The sequence below is a fragment of the Bufo bufo genome, chromosome 1, assembly GCF_905171765.1.
Source record: "Bufo bufo chromosome 1, aBufBuf1.1, whole genome shotgun sequence".
NCBI lineage: Eukaryota > Metazoa > Chordata > Amphibia > Anura > Bufonidae > Bufo > Bufo bufo.
The window spans coordinates 798,519,043-798,534,393 of record NC_053389.1 but is presented as its reverse complement, the minus strand read 5'-3'; the positions used below and the strand labels follow the sequence as shown (position 1 = coordinate 798,534,393).

The following is a 15,351-nucleotide window of genomic DNA, read 5'->3' as shown; positions in this document are numbered from 1 at the left end:
TACCACGACCATGCCGACAAGGACAGGACGCTTTACAGACGTGTTGTTGATGGAGGACATGTGGAGCTTTTTAATTCCTATGCATCGCCACAGCCCTTCGGGGTCCACCCTCAGAGAACGACTAGACCGACAGGTAGCAGACTACCTCGCCTTAACTGCAGATATCGACACTCGGAGGAGCGATGAACCCCTTGACTACTGGGTGTGCAGGCTTGACCTGTGGCTGAGCTATCCCAATTTGCGATAGAACTTCTGGCCTGCCCCGCTTCAAGTGTCCTGTCAGAAAGGACCTTCAGCACAGCAGGAGGTATTGTCACAGAGAAGAGAAGTCGCCTAGGTCAAAAAAGTCTAGATTACCTCACCTTTATTAAGATGAATGAGGCATGGATCCCGAAGGGACTGACAGTGGGGGATGCATTTGACTAAAAAAGGCCTGATGAGATGCCTTGGGCTAAAAATGTTCCACATGCTGCTGTATTTAATCTCTGCATGCTGGATGACTTGCGTGACTTCTCCGCCACCAACTAGGGTTCAAGCCGCAATGTTTTAGTGCACTTTCTGCCTGGAAAACATCAATTTTTTCGGCCACTGCTACAGCAGCGGCTGCAACAATACCTAATTCTTCAGGCATGTGTATATGCCTAATTTTTCTGGCCTCTGGTGCTGCACTGTGGCTGCAAAAACAAAACAAAAAAAAAGGCACATACATGTGTTAATTCCCCTTCGTGATCGTTTACCTTGTTGTGGTGAAGGGGCTTGCGTATCACAATGAAGCAATCACCTCTATGAGTGTGTTGGCAAAGGCAATGTTGGCACACCCCAGATGATAAGGTCGTTGCTTCATTGTGAACAGACCAAAAGCGATCGGCTGGATAATTTTGCATAAAAAAAACATTAATTTTCTTTGTGATCATCTAAAGTGATCATTAAAGCCTACTAGGCCAACAATGGGCCCACACTGCAGAATCATTGTCACTGAACTACCTCAGCACGACCATAGGCTTTGAAAAATCGCCATCGCCTGCAATCTCCCAAACATGCACACAAGCACAGTCATCACTACACCAAGATTGACGCATAGAGGAATAAAATTTATGTCATGAGTGTGTCAACTGTTGACAACTCTTTGCGGTTCTCTAAAATCTATACGATACACGTCCCCTGATAGGGGACGTAACAGGGATTAAACTGATAAGAATAGTACTACTTAACACACCACTCATATAGGGTGGCACAGTACACTGCACGGCGCACGCGCAGTGCCCCAAATTGGAAGTAAGAGGACCAACCAAGCATCTTTTTCCATCTCCCGGTTCCTAAAATCTATTTCATACACCGGCCCCTGATAGGGGATGTAACAGGGATTAAACTGATAGGAATAGTACTACTTAACATACCACTCATATAGGGTAGCACAGTACATTGCACGGCGCACGCGCATTGCCCCAAATTGGAAGTAAGAGGACCGACCAAGCATCTTTTTCCATCTCCCGGTTCCTAAAATCTATTCCATACACCGGCCCCTGATAGGGGACGTAACAGGGATTAAACTGATAGGAATAGTACCACTTAACACACCACTCATATCGGGTGGCACAGTACATTGCATGGCGCACGCGCAGTGCCCCAAATTGGAAGTAAGAGGACTGACCAACCATCTTTTTCCATCTCCTGGTTCCTAAAATCTATTCCATACACAGGCCCCTGATAGGGGACAAAGCAGAAATTAAACTGGTAAGAACAGATTTTTTTAATTTAAAAAAAAGAGGACAGCCTCTGCGGAGCTGGGTATTTTTTGGCCGCGTTACTGAACGCTCATGCACAATGGCTGTAGGCTCATGCGTCCTTTTGCGGAGGTGACAAACCTGGTCAGTCAAACCCAAGGCAACATCATCGACCTGATCCCATGCGGTTTTTTTTGGAGCGTGCCCTGCGAAGAGTGTGGGATCAGTCCGTAGATGAGCATGAAGAGGAAGAGTTGTGGTCACCATCACCACCAGAAGCAGCCTTGTCGTCGTCGATTGCTGGACCTGCGGCAACGCAGAGAGAGTAGTCTGAAGAAGAGGAGTCAGAGGAGGAAGGTGGCTTTGAGGAGGTGGAAGACCAACCACAGCAGGCATCCCAGGGGGCTTGTTGTCACCTTTCGGGGACCCTTGGTGTTGTACGTGGCTGGGTGGAGGAAGAGACCTTCAATGACGTCAGTGAGGACAAGGAACGGGATATGGCTAGCTTGGTATCCAACCTTGTGCAAATGGGAAATTTGCGGTTGTGCAAATGGACTGTTTGCGGTTGTTTGCGGTGTGTTAAACGGGGAGTTTGGTCTGTCACTGTGAAGCGGGCGTAACCAGGGCCGGATTAACGTAGGGGCTGATGGAGCTGCAGCTCCAGGCCCCTACCATAAAATAGGCCCATCTGCCAGCCAAAAGGCCGTCGGGAGGGTTAAAAGTCCTCTGTTGTACACAGCGTCACACAGCACACAGACACTGCAGAGACGCTCACCTCACGCTGGCAGCAGGAGCCTGAGGGAGGGACTCGGGAGGAGCGTAATATGATCCTAGAGTGGAAGCTGCTTCTGCCAGCCCCTCCCCTCCCCGCCCACCAACCAATCAGAGCTGAGGCAAGGCAAGCACTAGCAGCTCTGAGTCGTCTGAGTAGTACAGGGAGTCATCACAGGTCCTGTAAGGGAACTGCACAGTGTAAAGTGTAGTTCCCAGGTTAGAACAGTGCATCTGCCAGGACCTGTGATGACATCATCTTCAGAATCACAGGTCCTGCAGAATCTAGCAAAGGAACTGCACCAAAAATGGTGTAGTTCCTAGGTTTGAAAGGTACATCTGCCAGGACCTGTGATGACATCATCACAGGTCCTTCAACCCCTAACAGCAAGTATTAGAAGTTCACAAGCAGCTCTGCATTGATCCATACAGACTGGAATGGAGTGGTAAGAGGAGGTCCTCCACTTTTCATCATTTACCCCCCCCCCCCCCCCATGCCCTGTTTTTACTCATTGCTCACTCATGTATAATACTTCAGACAGGTACAGTGACCACTACCTCATGTACCTCACACACACAGTGACTATAATGTATAACTGACCACATATTTCTATAAATACTGCATCTACAGTATTATACCTTGTATGCCTCACATATATATATATATACACACACACACACACACACACACACTGCATATATTAAACAGTATTATAGATGCAATATGTACAGATATATAATATATATTGCAGTGTACTGATATGTGAGGTACAAGGTATAATATATGCAGTGTGTACAGGTATATTGTATATACAGTATTGGATTGATATGTGAGGTACGAGCTGTAATTTATACCTCATAGATCAGTACACTGCTGTATATACTATATACCTGAACACACTGCATATATTATACCACGTTCCTCACATATCAGTACACTGCTGTATATACTATATATCTGTACACACTGCATCTATTATACCACGTTCCTCACATATCAGTACACTGCTGTATATACTATATACCTGTACACACTGCATCTATTATACCACGTTCCTCACATATCAGTACACTGCTGTATACACTATACATCTGTACACACTGTATCTATTATGACTGTTTTGTAATCCCAATCCGGCCCTGATGGCATAAATTATAAAACAGCAGCGAACATAGTTCATGGAACAAAGAGAGAGGCCTGGAATGGGTAGTGGGAGGGGCTATAAAAGGGGAATAGGGGCCCAATTTAGATTCTTGCTATGGGGCCCAGTGATTTCTATGTACGCCTTTGACAGGAGCAGAGAGATAAGAGAAGTGACAGATGACACAGAGTTTAGATTACAGGTTGAATTAACCCTTTAGGATCAAATTGGCTTCTCAGGAGATCTATATGTTAAAGGCATCTCATTCAGTAGCTATATAACTAAGGGTGGGTTCACATCTCCTTTATGGATTCCGTTAAGTGGGGACTGTTTTATTATCAGCCAGTGACTGTGTTACTGTAATACTGTTATCAGTTCAGCACATAGTTTTCCCTGTGCATTCACATTTCACTTCACTTGGTTGGTAGTACTACTGTCAGTGTCAGACTGCGGTCACTGTGGGTAACAATGCACAACAGACAACAATGCACACCACAGTGACAGCTCCTGAGTCCTCCTGTCCGGCGTCAGCCTCAGCTTCCCTTCACTATCACTATAATCAATCACTCTTCCTGATCCTGACTCACTCATTGGAGAGCTGAAGAGCCGACTGAGTCAGCAGCAGCAAGTGAATCGAATGGATAGCATCTGCGCATGCGCACCGGCACCTAGAGTCTTCGGTTCACTTGCGAGTCAGCTCAGCAGTCAGTGACTCAGCAAGTGAACCCAAGATCCGATTCATGAACCGATTCATCTGAAAGATCCGAACTTCCTATCACTACTGAGGTCATATCCGGCACCAGCTGCTCTGACGTCCTGCCGCCGGATATACATCACAGGATATCCGGCGGCAGGACGTCAGAGCAGCTGGTGCTGTTCCTGTAATGCCGCGGCCCGCCGGATATGACCTCAGTGCCCCCGCAGTTATCCCTCCTGCATGCTGCGCTGTGTACAACCTGCTCAGCAGTTTCGACCAGCACACGGCCCACAGCGCTCAGCCACACCAGCCCGCGAGACAGCAGGAGCTTCTGGAGCAGGTATCAGATAAACTCATCCAGTTGGAAGGGAGGGCAATCATAGTGCTGTTATGATTTATGGACACAGCTCTCAGCATGCTTAGCCAGCCTTCTATCTGGCTGATTCTGAGCCTGTGGACTGTGACTCTCAAGAAGCACAGCCAGATAGAAGGCTAAGCATGCTGAGAGCTGTGTCTATAAATCAGAACAGCACTATGAAAATTACTTACCGGCTAAGCATGCTGAGAGCTCAGTCTCTATAACATAACACATAAAGAAATTACTGTTTCTAGCTGCTAGTCCACAGTCCACAGTCCACAGCAGCTAGAAACAGTAATTTCTTTAAAGGGATTCTGTCACCAGGTTTCACCCCTGTCAGCTAAACATATGCTGATGTTCAGGGCGTCTTCACGATTCCTAATGTGGGCTTATAAATGTCATCTGTGGGCTTATTTAGCTAAAAAAACAGCTATTACTAACCTGTCAGTCAAACAAATAAGGTGCCCAAGGGGATGTTAATGGGTGCAAGATGCCCACCGCACCCACCGCCGTTCGTGCCCAGCGCCGCCTTTCCGGACTTCTGCACTGCCTCCTAATCCTCTGTGCTGCCTCTCGCTTTCCCTCCCTCCCTCCCCCCTCCTTCTGCTTTAAGATCTCGCGCTTGCGCACAGGGCTCTGCCTGATGCGCCCGTGCAGACTTCTCCATTTGGCTTCTTACAGCGAAGTGCGCATGTGCCGGCACTTCGCTCAACCCCTGTATGTGCGAGATCTTACAGCAGGAGGAGGGGGAGGGAGGGAGAGCGAGAGGCAGCACAGAGGATTAGGAGGCGGCGCAGAAGTCCGGAAAGGCGGCGCTGGGCACGAACGGCGGCGGGTGCGGCCGACACCTTGCATCCATTAACATCCCCTTGGGCACCTTATTTGTTTGACTGACAGGTTAGTAAAAGCTGTTTTTTAGCTAAATAAGCCCACAGATGACATTTATAAGCCCACATTAGGAATCGTGAAGACGCCCTGAACATCAGCATATGTTTAGCTGACAGGGGTGAAACCTGGTGACAGAATCCCTTTAATGTGTTATGTTATTTAGACACAGCTCTCAGCATGCTTAGCCATCCTTCTATCTGACTGGCTAAGCATGCTGAGTGCTGTGTCCATAAATCATAACACAGCTCTATGAAAATTACCACTATTGTCCACAGTCCACAGCAGCTAGAAAACAGTAATCTTCATAGTCATGTTAAATGATCACTATAGTGTCAGGAAAACAAAGCGGTTTTCCTGACACTATAGTGCCCTGAGGGTGCCACACCCTCAGGGTCCCCCTCCCGTGGTCCCCCTCTATGTTGCCAAGATAGACGCCAAATGAAGGGGTAGTTGCAGGAACAAAATACTTTATTGGTATCGATAAAATATATATGTAATTAAGACACTGAGTGCAGTTCCATAAACAGGCCCAGCAAAATCCTCAGCACCAGGCCCATGATGTTCTTAATCCGGCCCTGGGCGTAACCCTTACACTACCTGATCGATACAACATCATACCTAATCGATACACACACTGGATGTTTTAAAGCACGTTATTCCAAACAATTTAGGAATGTTAGGTGATTTATGCCCTTTATGGATTAAAACCAGACTCTGCGTCAACTATGTAATTTTCCATGGGAGTTTTGCCATGGATCCCCCTCCGGCATGCCACAGTCCAGGTGTTAGTCCCCTTGAAACAACTTTTCCATCACTATTGTGGTCAGAGAGTCCCTGTGGGCTTTAAAAATCGCCTGCCTATTGAAGTCTATGGCAGCTTGCCCGGTTCGCCGGTTTGCGAACATTTGCGGAAATTCGTGTTTGCCGTTCACGAACGGAAAATTTTATGTTTGGGACATCTCTAATTTTTTATAGATTTTATTTGGAGTGCATATGATACCTTAGGTATCTATACATCTGTAACGACCTTCTCTATAAAAATATCACATGATCTACCCCCCAAGCTGAATGCTGTATAAAAACTGTGCCAAAACAACCAATTTTTTGATGACCTTGTCACAGTGTAATATAGAATGATCAAAAAATCATATTTACTCAAAAATGGTACTAATAAAAATGTCAACTCTTCCCGCAAAAAAGGAGCCCAAAATGGGGTTACTTTTTGGGAGTTTCTAAGGTAGGGGTGCATTAGGGGGCTTAACTCCTTAGGGACCCATGGCGTACCGGTACGGCATGGTTCCCGAGTCCTTAAGGACCCATGACTTACCGGTACGTCATCTATAGTTCCGATCACCGCCGCCCGGCGGGCGGTGATAGGAACACGGTGCCTGCTCAAATCATTGGCACCACGGCAAAATGTGCGGGGGGGTCCCGTGACAATTCAGACCTGCGGTTTTTGGCCTTTACCTGGTGCGGCGGCGGTGGTCGGCGGTGCCATAGGGTCCCCATGGGGCTGTGGGGGGACCCGATGGCATGGAAGGCAGCGCGATGCCTTCCTGAGGCATCGCGCTGCCTTCCGGTGAAGAGCCTGTGAGATCCAGCCCCCTGGATCTCACAGGCCGGAAGCTGTATCAGTAATACACACAGTATTACTCATACAGCCAATGCATTCCAATACAGAAGTTTTGGAATCAATTTTAAAGGATTAGACCCCCAAAAGTTCAAATCCCAAAGTGGGACAAAAAATAAAGTGAAAAAAAAAAGTTTAAAAAATAAAGTTTTCGCCCCAAAAAATTGCAACCTGGTCTATAAAAATATCACATGGTCTAACCTGTCAGATGAATGTTGTAAATATCAAAAAATAAAAACGGTGCCAAAACAGCTATTTCTTGTTATCTTGCCTCACAAAAAGTGTAATATAGAGCAACCAAAAATCATATGTACCCTAAACTAGTACAAACAATACTGCCACCCTATCCCGTAGTTTCTAAAATGGGCCACTTTTTGGGAGTTTCTACTCTAGGGGTGCATCAGGGGGGGCTTCAAATGGGACATGGTGTCAAAAAAAACTGTCCAGCAAAATCTGCCTTCCAAAAACCGTATGGCATTCCTTTCCTTCTGCGCCCTGCTGTGTGCCCGTACAGTAGTTTACGACCACATATGGGGTGTTTCTGTAAACTACAGAATCAGGGCCATAAATATTGAGTTTGGTTTGGCTGTTAACCCTTGCTTTGTAACTGGAAAAAATTATTAAAATGGAAAATCTGCCAAAAAAGTGAAATTTTGAAATTGTATCACTATATTCCATTAATTCTTGTGGAACACCTAAAGAGTTAACATAGTTTGTAAAAATCTGTTTTGAATACCTTGAGGGGTGTAGTTTATAGAATGGGGTCATTTTTGGGTGGTTTCTATTATATAAGCCTCGCAAAGTGACTTCAGACCTGAACTGGTCCCTAAAAATTGGGTTTTTGAAAATTTCTGAAAAATTTCAAGATTTGCTTCTAAACTTCTAAGCCTTGTAACATCCCCCAAAAAAAAAATCATTCCCAAAATTATCCAAACATAAAGTAGACATATGGGGAATGTAAAGTAATAACTATTTTTGGAGGTATTACTATGTATTATAGAAGTAGAAACTTGGAAACTTGCAATTTTTTACAAATTTTTGGTAAATTTGGTATTTTTTTATAAATAAAAATGATTTTTTTTTACTTCATTTTACCAGTGTCGTGAAGTACAATATCTGATGAAAAAACAGTCTCAGAATGGTTTGGATAAGTCAAAGCGTTTTAAAGTTGTCAGCACTTAAAGTGACACTGGCCAGATTTGCAAAAAATGGGCAAGTCCGTAAGGTGAAATAGGGCCGAGTCCTTAAGGAGTTAAAATGTGAAATGGTTCCTAAAAACCAGTTCAGCAAAATCTGCCCTCCAGAAACCCTATGGTGCTTCTTTCCTTCTGCGCCCTGCTGTGCACCCATACAGCAAATTACGACCACATATGGGGTTTTTCTGTAAACTGCAGAATCAGGGTAATACAGGTGAAACTCGAAAAATTAGAATATCGCGCAAAGTTCATTTATTTCAGTAATGCAAAGGTGAAACTAACAAATGAGATAGACTCATTACATGCAAAGCGAGATAGTTCAAGCCTTTATTTGTTATTATTTGTATGATTATGGCTTATAGCTTATGAAACCCCAAAGTCACAATTTTGAAGTACCTTTTGCTCAGGGGGTATGGATTAATTAGCCGACTAGAGTCTGACACTTTGAAACTAGAATATTGAACCTTTTCACAAAATTCAAATTTTAAGCTTCCTTTAAATTTGCATTACTGAAATAAATGGACTTTTGCATGATATTCAAATTTTTCGAGTTTCACCTGTAAGTATTGAGTTTTGTTTGCCCATTAATCCTTGATGTGTTACAGCCTAAAAAATTTATTAAAATGGAAAACCTGACAAGAAAAAAATTCTTATCCTTTTTCCTTTTACTCTTGTGGAACACCTAAAGGGTTAACAAAGTTTGTAAAATCAGCTTTGAATAACTTAAGGGAATGTAGTTTCTAAAATGGTCATTTATGGGTGGTTTTTACAATGTATGCCCCACAAAGTGACTTCATAACTGAACTGGTCCTTAAAAAAGTGGGTTTTGGAAATTTTCTTAAACATTTTAATAATTGATTCTAGCATTCAAATTCTTCTAATGTTCAAAAAAAAATGTTTTTATCCATATCTACTCAAATTTACCAATGTCATGAAGTACAATGTGTCATTAAAAAACTATCTCAGAATGGCTTGGATAAGCAAAGGCATTTCAAAATTATTACCACATAAAGTGACACGTCAGATTTGCAAAAAATGACCTGGTCCTTAAGGTGAAAAATAGTTGTGTCCTCAAAGGGTTAATAGTAGGGGCACTTTTGGACATGGTGGTGCCTATGATTTTTTATTTATTGTTCATTTTTATTTGAAATTTGGAGAAGGGGAGTGATATATATATATATATATATACAGTACAGACCAAAAGTTTGGACACACCTCATTCAAAGAGTTTTCTTTATTTTCATGACTATGAAAATTGTAGATTCACACTGAAGGCATCAAAACTATGAATTAACACATGTGGAATTATATACATAACAAACAAGTGTGAAACAACTGAAAATATGTCATATTCTAGGTTCTTCAAAGTAGCCACTTTTTGCTTTGATTACTGCTTTGCACACTCTTGGCATTCTCTTGATGAGCTTCAAGAGGTAGTCCCCTGAAATGCCTTTCACTTCACAGGTGTGCCCTGTCAGGTTTAATAAGTGGGATTTATTGCCTTATAAATGGGGTTGGGACCATCAGTTGCGTTGAGGAGAAGTCAGGTGGATACACAGCTGATAGTCCTACTGAATAGACTGTTAGAATTTGTATTATGGCAAGAAAAAAGCAGCTAAGTAAATAAAAACGAGTGGCCATCATTACTTTAAAAAATGAAGGTCAGTCAGTCAGCCGAAAAATTAGGAAAACTTTGAAAGTAAGGGCTATTTGACCATGAAGGAGAGTGATGGGGTGCTGCGCCAGATGACCTGGCCTCCACAGTCACCGGACCTGAACCCAATCGAGATGCTTTGGGGTGAGCTGGACTGCAGAGTGAGGGCAAAAGGGCCAACAAGTGCTAATCATCTCTGGGAACTCCTTCAAGACTGTTGGAAGACCATTTCAGGGGACTACCTCTTGAAGCTCATCTAGAGAATGCCAAGAGTGTGCAAAGCAGCAATCACAGCAAAAGGTGGCTACTTTGAAGAACCTAGAATATTACATATTTTCAGTTGTTTCACACTTGTTTGTTATGTATATAATTCCACATGTGTTAATTCATAGTTTTGATGCCTTCATAGTCATGAAAATAAAGAAAACTCTTTGAATGAGAAGGTGTATCCAAACTTTTGGTCTGTACTGTATATATCCTTTTTTGTTCTTCCTTTTCTTCCTCTTTTCTTTTTTGATCCATCAGAAGAACAGAAAAAAACAGGATTCTGTGAAACAACCGGTCCTATTGCAGATTTGTCATCTGTTTGAGCCATTTCCGTCTGACTTTTTTTTTTCCTGTCTTAAAAAACGGATCTCTGATGGAAATGGCTTAAACGGATAACAACTTGCAACAGGATCACTTTTTTTTTTTACAAAATCCTGTAAAAAATGGATCCTGTGCATAAACTGATACACAGGGTCTGTTTTTTTTTACAGAATCCTGTTTTTTTTCTTCTGTTCTGTTCTTCTGACGGATTAGAAGAACGGAAAATGAAACGGAGATCTGAACTCTCTCTAAGTGACTTGCGTTGGGGTTTGTTGAGTGGCATCTTGTGGTGGTCAGGCAACACAGGCTTCAGCAAAGCTTAAGAAACTGTAAAGATTCAGCGATGATGTTGCCTACTAAAAATATTTTTTTCTCTTTCTCAGGGTGGTCTCGCGGGTTCGACAGATGCTGATGTTGCTGTGACGGCTTTTGTTGTTATTAGTCTTTCGGAAAGTCAGAAACTCTGCGCCAGTTCTGTCAATGTAAGTGACTTGTAGAAAGAACTTATTAACTAACAACATGACCTGTAGGGAGTTGTTTCACTGGCACAGTGGTCGGACGGTGGACACTCTCTACTCATACGTAATATGTAGACGGAGTAAGAGCAGACACAGTTGCAATTTTCAAAATTGTATTTGGTAACGGTGAAACTCCGATGTTTCAGTCAGAACAGATCTAAGGCTGAGGACATCAACTCCTGAGGGAGGACCCCATTGACCAGATGTTACAGAGGTTCTTTCTTGGTCATACCACCATTACCTTATAGGCATCTACATGGATCACGTGGCGTGCAACCAGTAACTACAGCATTTTCAGAAGTTATGCTTTTCAACCATTAGGGTGCTGCAAACCTTAGTTATCAGCGCCTCTATCTCTGTACATCCTAGCAGTGACTCATTGATATTTTTTGTCACATTCTTAGCAGATGTACTTGTAGACCGTTTTACCAGGGACACAGAATAAAGGAGATGGATTCTAAAGCAGCAAGTCCCACATGATAACCATAATCCTATTTGACCTTTAGAATTCCCTAAGATACTTTATAGACAAGTCTGGTCAGCAACAGAAGGAAGACCTTTGGATGACTCTTTCTATGAGGTGCAGGGCAGGGACTCTTTAATGGTGCTCAGTGGTACAATCTAAAGCCCTAGACTTCACGGGTCCTGTTTTTCTCTCTACCTCTCTCAAAGGAAGTAATTCTCTACAGCCAGGAGGTTGGCGATCTCTTGGCACACCAGACCTTTATTCGTTGTCCTCCTGTAGCATGATTTCCACCATTGTTTTACACTAAAGTTCCACTTTGCCATTCAGAGTTGCTGTTGCCAGTGTACTGCAGCACATTTCTCATTTACTTGAATGGAAGCTGAGCTGCAGTACCCCAACATGACCATTACACAATGGATGAAACATTCCGCCTGCTAGTGGCATCCTCTGTATAGATTTTTACATTGACAGCTGCGCAAAACAGTTAATTGGTGGGGGTGCTGGGTGTTGGACCATATCTAACTACTGGAAAACTCCTTCATTGGTAAGTCCAAAATTCCACTGGGTCAGCAAGTGGAAAAGACAAAGGTCTAATTGCATATCTGCAATGGAGGGAACTGTGTTACAGAGGGACTATGAAATCAGGTGTGCTAAGAACTACACAATCTGAAGCATTAGGAAAATTTGGATCTCTGTACTCTAGCTTCCTGACCAACGTATTACCAGGGGTGATGTGTGGAATAGCCACATGTAAAGTTGACAGATAAATTTCCTTGTGCTCCATATTGGAGGATGCAGAAGCCCCAAAAAAGGGAATGTGCCATCAGAAAATGATATTGTTTCAATCTAGTTTGTTAAACTTATTTTCAAGAGCTTTTTGATTAGCATTCTTTTCTGTTTTGGAAGTAAAGCTAATTTGAATATCTTTCCCAGGAACCCAAAGGTATGCAAATTGGCATGCTTGACAAAAATGAAGAGGTTACATCCTATCTACTGCCGGAAAGAATTAATATATGCAAATTTACATATATTCTTCCTAGAAATCAAGAGCAGTGTCACCTGGCATACAATATTCATGCACATTTTTTAGTCTCCCTAATGATAAATAGCACCCAGAAGAGTATATGTGTAATGTAGGATCAAACCTGTCTGAATAGTTGATACTCATGGTTCACATTTTACCTTTGGTGGACAGTGACCTCTGTACAGGTCGCTGAGCATGCCCACAACACTCCCCCATAGAAGACAATGAACGTCTCCAGTCCATGTAGCTGCAGTCATGCTGATCCCTGAATTCTGTTAAAAGCAGACAACCCTCCATAATCATGTTCTGGAAAAGGAATAAAAAAAGTAAACAGTCAGACCAGACAACCAGTTTTAAACTGTGAAGAGTCATGTTCTGTAGTATCTGCAAATTTTGGCGAGTCATTCTTAAAGGGAAGGTAGAATTTAGATCTTTAGCCTAGCTACACTTTAACAAAGACTTTGTTGAGCACTGCTGTGTACAGGTAGATTATCTTATAAAGGTTGTCCAGGTTGTAGATATATATATATATATATATATATATATATATATATATATATATATATATAATTTTTTTTTTTTTTTATCTAACCCCAGGCATTGGGAACTGTGGAGAAATCCATACTCACCTGGTCCCTGCCATTGGGTTGCGACTCTCAGGCTCCTAGGCTGTGTTCACTGGATTTGTGGTCCAGTCTCTCAACTTCCTGCGTAGACAAGGTTATGTATCTACGGCTGCAGCCAATGACTGGCCCCCCTGCCTTCATGTGTCCCCAAGCAGCACATGGTCAAGCAGTGATGTACATGTGGACATGAAACAACTGAATCTGAAACTCAGTCATTGGCTGCAGTGGCGCATACGACCCCATCTGAGCAGGAGCTGTATCCCAATGCTACAGTTTTCTGTGTAGTAGCTCCTTTAAGACTTGTGGCATAATGAAGGCTACAATAGACATTTTGACTAGGTAAGGATGGATTTTGTAAGCTCACTGGAATGCCCGGCATGGAACAGCACAGTCTGTCACTAGTTAATATAGTGAAAAAGAAGGTTCCCAAGAGATATACCACCCAGGGAGGCCAAAAGGCTCTATTGGTCTTTGTCGCTATAACGGGAGCCTATAGATTTGCTTAATGCTTGTTACTTTCTTTCCTTAACCCTTATCTAGTAGAAGTCACTATATTACAATGTTATGACAGTGCTTCTGTATTTGATAAACCTTTTAAGAGACATAAGATGTTAATAACTGTCACTGCTTTTGATACCAGATATTTTCCAAATGTTTGCTAAAGTATCTCTCCTTCCTTTAAGAATCTGCATGTCAGCATTAATAAAGCTGTGAACTTCATAGAGGAACACTATAAAAAACTGAAGAAACCACATTCAGTTGCAATCACATCATATGCACTTGCTTTGGCTGGCAGACTAAAGGACCCACAGAAGCTTCTGTCTGTAGCAAAAGGTGAGGTTTATGTACGGTAGGTGGTTAGAGGGTTGCCTGCAGTCGGAGAACTGGCCAGCATGGTGGTCTCAGTGTTTAACATTATAGCGGTTGTAGGTTGTAATCTGACCAAGAGAAACATCAGCTTTGAGTTTGTATGTTCTTCTTATGATTGTGTGGATTTCCTCACATGACGACAGGAAATTAAAAAGAGACCTCCTCACTTGGGACAGTGAGTGATGATAATGTCTGTGAAGCGGTGCAGAATATGTAAGTGCACAAAATAGAAAAAGAACTGCTGGCTGTGAATCACAGATGTCTTCCTTCATATGTGGTGCAAAACAGGCCTTAGCCAGAATAGTATTACGCTGGACGCCTTAGAGAGGCTCTGCTTTACATAATTGGGTGGTCCATACCAAGAAAAGACACAAAAGACCAGGGGACAATCTTTGTGTTAAGAAACGGTAATTAAGAGACGAATACAGGATTTTTTTTTTTACAAATACAGAATCAAACTGTGGAGTGTCTACCCCAAGAGGTAGTAATGGTGCAAAATGCCGGGATTTAAAAAAGAGCTGGAGGCATATCTGTGAGCAAATGGCGGTGAAGGTAATTAAGCTTCATTTATTAGGCATATTTCAGGTGCAGATTGCGGTGCAGCGGTTAGTTGCGCCACAATCTGAGACTTCTCCCCGCTCACTCCAGGTCTAAAAAATTGGGCATGGGTGGGGAAGGGGACGGGCCCGCAAGCCCCTATAATTTACCATTTTCAACGCCTGTTTCAGTCATAGATGTAAGACAGCTCGGTAGCTGTTTTACATTTAGAGCTGATAGAAGATCCACATAAGTATTTAAGAGGCTGGTGCCACTTGATAACTCAGGCGAATCCACCGCCAGCTTAAAAGGTTTATTAAGACCGGCGTCTAAAACAATGGTCTAAATAAATGTGCCCCTTAATGTGCCTCCAAAATTGTTCTAAAACAGCTTGTCTAACTATGTTTCTGACACCACACAGGAGAGCTGACAGATCCTGTGTACTACACCACACAGGAGAGCTGACAGATCCTCTGTACTACACTACACAGGAGAGCTGACAGATCCTCTGTACTACACCACACAGGAGAGCTGACAGATCCTCTATACTACACCACACAGGAGAGCCAAAAGATCCTTTATACTAAACCATACCAGAGAGCTGACAGATCCTCTAAACTACACCACACAGGAATCCTGACAGATCCTCTACACTAAAACAC

General features: G+C 43.0%; 1 protein-coding gene across 1 annotated transcript in view; it reads left to right on the top strand.

Annotated features, from left to right (window-relative positions):
• The window catches only part of LOC120986500 (venom factor-like), a 174,083-nt gene that overhangs the window by 72,679 nt on the left and 86,053 nt on the right, over positions 1–15,351 (top strand). The window contains exons 27-28 of the mRNA XM_040415122.1: positions 11,032–11,130; positions 13,966–14,116. Coding sequence (XP_040271056.1) covers positions 11,032–11,130; positions 13,966–14,116 — 250 coding nt within the window. The remainder of the gene's footprint in view (positions 1–11,031; positions 11,131–13,965; positions 14,117–15,351) is intronic.